Source organism: Azolla caroliniana, unplaced genomic scaffold (genome assembly GCF_043228905.1).
Source record: "Azolla caroliniana isolate FFs.n. ecotype wild unplaced genomic scaffold, voAzoCaro1.0.p SCAF_16, whole genome shotgun sequence".
In the NCBI taxonomy this organism is placed as follows: Eukaryota; Viridiplantae; Streptophyta; class Polypodiopsida; order Salviniales; family Salviniaceae; genus Azolla; species Azolla caroliniana.
The window spans coordinates 8920861-8926888 of record NW_028230451.1 but is presented as its reverse complement, the minus strand read 5'-3'; the positions used below and the strand labels follow the sequence as shown (position 1 = coordinate 8926888).

At 36.9% G+C, this 6028-nt stretch overlaps 1 protein-coding gene across 1 annotated transcript; it reads right to left on the bottom strand.

Moving 5' to 3' along the window:
- Positions 1-1735: 1735 nt before the first annotated feature.
- Positions 1736-5364, bottom strand: ABA4 (abscisic acid (aba)-deficient 4). Its single transcript, XM_087332543.1, has 7 exons — positions 5243-5364; positions 3725-3935; positions 3170-3282; positions 2852-2980; positions 2671-2759; positions 2414-2519; positions 1736-2283 (listed from the first exon to the last, which is right to left on the bottom strand). Exons 1-7 carry the CDS (start codon positions 5270-5272, stop codon positions 2215-2217), a joined length of 747 nt encoding a protein of 248 aa, XP_087188669.1. The 5' UTR covers positions 5273-5364; the 3' UTR covers positions 1736-2214.
- Positions 5365-6028: the final 664 nt, after the last annotated feature.

Genomic DNA, 6028 nt, shown 5'->3' with positions numbered 1-6028 from the left:
GCAACATGCAAGTGATATGGAACCCAATGCACATTCAAGTGCATTACCAATACATCTGACAGCACAATAGTAGTTGGAGACATCAATTTCCAAAGTATCTAGATCGGGCAATAAACGAGGGGTATATTTACAAAGAGCTTGGAGTGGGAAATCTTAGACAATTTTCAACAGTACTTGGCCTACATCTACATCCATCGAGCATGAGGGGTAGTGCAAAAAAATGAAGCCAATCATCAAACGACAATACAACACAATTCAACTTGAGAGTCATGTTGAGATAACAACCTCAAACACACAAAGCTTGTGTGTGAACACACTCTTTGGGGAATGTGTGTTAAAGTTCACCATTCACTTAATGAATGGGATATATTTAATTTATTCACTCTTTGCAAGATGAAGTGAATAAATTAAATATCCAACTAACTCTCCCATCATTACTCGATTGTTCTTAACTTAGCATTGGATTTCTCTATAAACCAAGTCTCCTCTCTTTTTGCAAAGTGTTGGTTATTTTTTATGTATAATTGCTTTCATCTTTGTATTATTTGTAGCTTCATTGTATAATAATCCCCTATTTTGTCAAATGCATTATCTCCATGAGGCTTGTGGGTTGCCACCTTTCTCTCTACTCTATTTTTTATGTATAGTTCCTTTCATCTTTGTATTATTTGTAGCTTCATTGTATAATAATCCCCTATTTTGTCAAATGCATTATCTCGATGAGGCTTGTGGGTTGCCACCTTTCTCTCTACTCTAACACACACACATGCATGCATATTCCTTAATCTATTAAGTTGCTTAGAACCAAGGGTCGACACCAGCTTGGCTCAAGCGTAAACCAAGTCGTTAAAACTGTTTTAAAAAAGTTTTGTGGTCTAGCTCGGCTCGGTTCAAGGTTGAGCTTCCTTAAGTGGTTTGAGCTTGGTTTGGGATCGCTCAAGCCAAACCAAACCGTTTTGGGCTAAACCAATTCCCAAACTGGTTTATGATTAACCGCTTTGATTTGGACTAGGCCAAATCGGTAAGTCGAAACACCATTGTCAATTCCTACTTGGAACTATATATTACTTAGTTCTTGACAATATTGTGAAATGCACATAAGAACACATGCACACCACAATATGATACAAAAATCCAAGCAAATTGACAAGACTTATAATATGAGAGGAATGTTCATACTTGGCCAAGAAAATCAGAAACAATAATCTTGATGATAACACTAATAAAGAATCTACTGGTCAACCCCTCATTTGCACAAACATTAACAACCTTCAACAATAGGAGGCACCAACACCAAGAAAGATACACCAATGGACAACATGATTAAACTCATTTCTCGTACTCTTTGATGACAAGTTGCAAGAATGTTCCAACTAGTTGCACGAATCACACATGAGACCCATTCCAATTTATCGAAGTATTGCTTATGCAAGAATGATTTGCTTGTCTGCGTCAACAACCCAACTAACCGCTATTGATCCCCAATGGTACAAACACACTATCAACCACAATTGTACAAACAATATCACACAATGAACCACAAATTGTGATTTTTGAATGTGTCGTAAAACCAACCAATCCCCAACGTTGCTTCACTTTTGTTACCTAATAGACCAAACTACGTACTGCAAATCAAAACACCCATGATCACAAGTTCCATTAAGACACCTTGAATAAATCACACCAACATCACACTCGAAACTTCATCAAATGATTACATCATATAATCTGTGAGTGTGTCCAAATAAATATATTATTTCATAAAATCCATCAAATAGGCAGGCACATGCTTTGCCCATCAAATTTGGGAAGATTGAGAAACTTAAAAACCACGATTGCGACTTGGCCACATAGTTAATAGATGCGAGCCATTCAAAAAAACTATTAAGCGAGACATGTAGATTGTTGGAACTTGGAATGGGTAATTGGAGAAATGTTACATGCATTATTATTGCATGTGACATTCTTGGGAAACATAAGAATAATGTCCTATAGACATGATGGATTTGCAATTCTTTGTAATCCAAATCGGTAAGGCTTATATAACAAAAATCCATATGCTAATGGAGTTTCTCCAAATATAGCTGATGTGTTTTCTTTAGCTTAGCCTGTAGAGATAATTGTGCCAATTGCTATATGAATCCATCAACAATATATACCCTGTGTAATGCAAGTTGTGATATTTCATATAATTGATTACAAAAGCCCATTTCCTCAAGAGTACACACGGGCAACCTCAGCAGTCTCATCACTGCCGATTCTTCGCCTCACTTGAACCAGAGCCTAAACAACATGGTTTGAAACCAGGTCAACCTTTATTTCTTGATGTCAATTATATATTAAAAACTTAAACAATATAGTTCACAAGCAGCTAAACTTTTTGTTCTTAATGCCAGTTATACATTGAATTTACCTTGGTAATATGGTGAGATAATATCCCTACTGGGCAGAAAAGAAGACATAGCACCAATGAGTGCCGCGTCTCCAATGAATGTTGAAGGCCATCGAGGTAAATCTGCCTGTTCATCATCATCATCATCATCATTATTATTATTTGAACATTTCGGAGCATCAAAACTGTAGTTAAAATACAGTTTTTGTTATTCTTGTCTGTCTTTTCTTCATACGGTTAATATGGTAATTATTTTTGCATTAATGGAGTGGATATACCTCCCTGCAAAGAGATCTACTGCCAATAAATGAATCCATGCAGATGCCACAGTCATTGTGCTAGAGAACATTTTTGCAATTCCAGGAAGCTGAAGGAAAGTGAAAATTAGTAGGTTTAGATTTAACCATACAAAGGATCTCAAATCATTATATCATTACTCTATTCTGTCGGTTTTCATACCTCGGGTAACCAGTATTTGCTCGCAAACATCAGTTGTAATGTCTCTGGAGACCAAGAAAGAGAAAGCAAATATGCATATAGAATCCCCAGAATAACATATGGTAAGCTACTTTCTACAATCTTCTTGGTCTGCTCATCATCATATAAAACTTAAATAAAATTACCATCAAGGAGAAAAACTTACAGAAATTCTTCATATTTCAAGGTTTGACAAAGAGCTCTTGGGGAAATAATGAAGAACTCAGGGACATTTAAGGAAATAAAAAAGTATTTCAGAACTCTTTCCCAAAAATTTATGTGAACACAGACAACACTCACCCATTTAGCCTGTGGGGCAAGTATCATCACTGTATAAAAGGGCACTACAAATGCTGTACCAAATGTAAAGAGATTGCTTGCCAATTCTACTGGGGGTGGTGCTATTGATGGTACTGCACAATAAACAACCTTAAAAAAGAGTTAAAATAACCCAAGTCTAAACCAATTTATTCACCTTTATAAAAATTGAGAAGACCTATATATATGTCAATTTATTAAGTCATAATCTTCTAGCTATTATCTCATGGCATATAATCATATCAATATTCTCTATGGTTTAAAAGTTGGCAAGCCTTCTCTAGGTTGTCTAATAGTCAAATCCATTCTCTGGCAAATACATGAGCTATTCGAACAACTATATGGTTGATTCGTCTCCTTGTTTTCTCTTTCCATGACCAATGGCATTTGGAGAAATGAAGGAAACCTTGGGGCATTTGTCGAAATAAAGAAAATTTCTTTGAAGTATTTGCATATTTGCTAAGAGCAAGACTCATAGAAAGGATTAAGGGTTTTTATCTCGAATGATTAATACTGTACACAGAATTGCATACTTACATGAAGCAAAAACGGTTGATGTCGTTGATCTTTTCAGAATTCCTCTCTGGGGATTGAAGACAAGATTATACCTTTCTCCAATACCAGATTTCGACCCGTTGACACGCCATGACTTGGATATTCCCAGGTAGGTGTGACCTGACGATAAAGGATATTCATGTGTTATTGACATCCAACACATCTGTGGTTGAATCCTTGTGGACTCCCCAACCTACCAAATACGAACAAGCAGGTCATGAGCGATCTCAGCCACAATTCTTTCTCTCTTTAAAGTATTTTCTAGCTGCCTACAGAATTTTGGAGATCAAAACCTTTATTAACTAATGTTTTATAAATTTTCATTCAGATCCTTGCTTGCCAGACATTGTCTTATGCATGAATATCTCTGCTCCGTCACCTTGTTAAAATCCACGGTTCTTTCAGTTCATGCAATTCTTGCAAAAGTTATTCCAACTAGAATTTCATTTTCAAATTTGGCATAGAAAACAGATTCTTTTTCAGTAAGTTGAAATTAGTTAATCTTCACATTATAGGAATGAATGCCCTCCTCTGTTCCTCAAAAAGAAAGATTTGGCTTCTTTTATTTTCATTCCTTGCAATCAAGTCCAAGCCTTTTGTCTTAGTCAGATGAAGCCCGATGAAGGAAACATATACTAGATTAAGACAAGCTTGAGTTGTTCCTAAACACACGCAAAAAATCCTTCCATTTCTTGAAAACCAGTCGGATAACCAAGGTACCACATCAGACCCAGATTGATTTCATCTTCACTTCTTGAAATCAAGTTTAGTTTCATGTATGCTTTCCTTAGTTGTAAATAAATTCTACACCAAAACAAACTTGAATTTTCCACAGTTTTTGTAATTTAAGTGCCAGTTTATTTCTTCCTTAAATTAAGCTTCGTTTGGAAAGGCAAAAAAAAAAATCAAAACATGCAATAATCGTTTTTCTTTTTGGTGTTTTCTTGGATAAAGTTGTGGATACATGTTCAACTCAATGTTATCACACCAAAAAAACATATTCTCACTTTCTGAAATCAAGTCCTAGGTGTGTTTCTTAGCTAAACAAAGTTCCATAAACATAAACAAATTTCCATCATAACAAGCATGCTGCATTATTTTTAATCAATTTCTGTGAAAAAAGAGAACAGTTAAGTTTTGTCTCTCTAAGACATAACGTGCGATTTCCTTCATTTATTTGGTCCTCTTTCTTTACTTTTTGAAAGCGTGATTTCATGAAATCAGATTAACCTTCATAAAAGCAAACCATGTATGCGTCAAAAAAAGCAGTAAGTAATCGAAATCAGATTAACCTTCATAAAAGCAAACCATGTATACGTCAAAAAAAGCAGTAAGCAATCCGCTCTCTCACCCATACATAAATTACACTGTTGACAATTTTTCACTTCAAGAAACAGGCGCTGTAATGTTCAGAGGATTTGAAGGTACTAAGAGAACTTGGCGACAAGATATAAGGAGAAAGAGACGGAGGAGGAAGAGGAGGAAGAGAAAACAGAAAACCTGAGGAGAGAAGAGGCGCAGCATGGCCATAGGCGAGCGATGGAGATGGAGATGAAGATGGAGATGGAGCAGGAGACGTGTAGACTGACTGTCTTGGCTTCGCTTCGCTTCGCTTCTCTTCTCTTCTCTTCTCTTCTCTTCTCTTCTGCTTTCTCTCTGTTTCTGCTGCTGCACCTTTCGCTTTCGCATTTCCCTGCTCACACGTGGCACTAGCTGACGTGGCGTCCGCTGGCTGCTCGGCCGGCTCCCGCAATCTCATCTCATCTTCTTTTCTTGGCGCGCTCCCCACCCAATGACGTGGCAGTCCTGACGTGGCAGCTTCTCTCTCAGGCTCCGTCTTCTTCTTCAAAGCCCTTCCGTCTTTCTTTCTCTCTCTCTCTCTCTCTCTCTCTCTCTTTCTTTGTTGAAAACACACAATTATGTATATTAATAAATGTGTGTAGAAAAAACACTACTTACAATGGGTGTGAGAATAGAGTATAGTCTTACTACATGGGTAGTGGAGCATGTTGAATTGCCAATAGGCAAGACAAACACTCCACTGAGGAAAGAATTTTCACTTGCTCTAGTAAAGAAAATTGTCACATTAGTACTCCCTTTAACTTTCGTAGATTTATATAGGCTTTCACTCCATGTTTACCATCGAATACAAAAGCGTTGCGCATGTTCCAATTATGACGCAATCCCCAACATCTTAGAAATAGAAAAACGATCTCCATCTCTGATTTTGGGTCAACCTGTGTAATTTCTGCAAACACCCACTGTCTAGGTATCAAATAACACCGT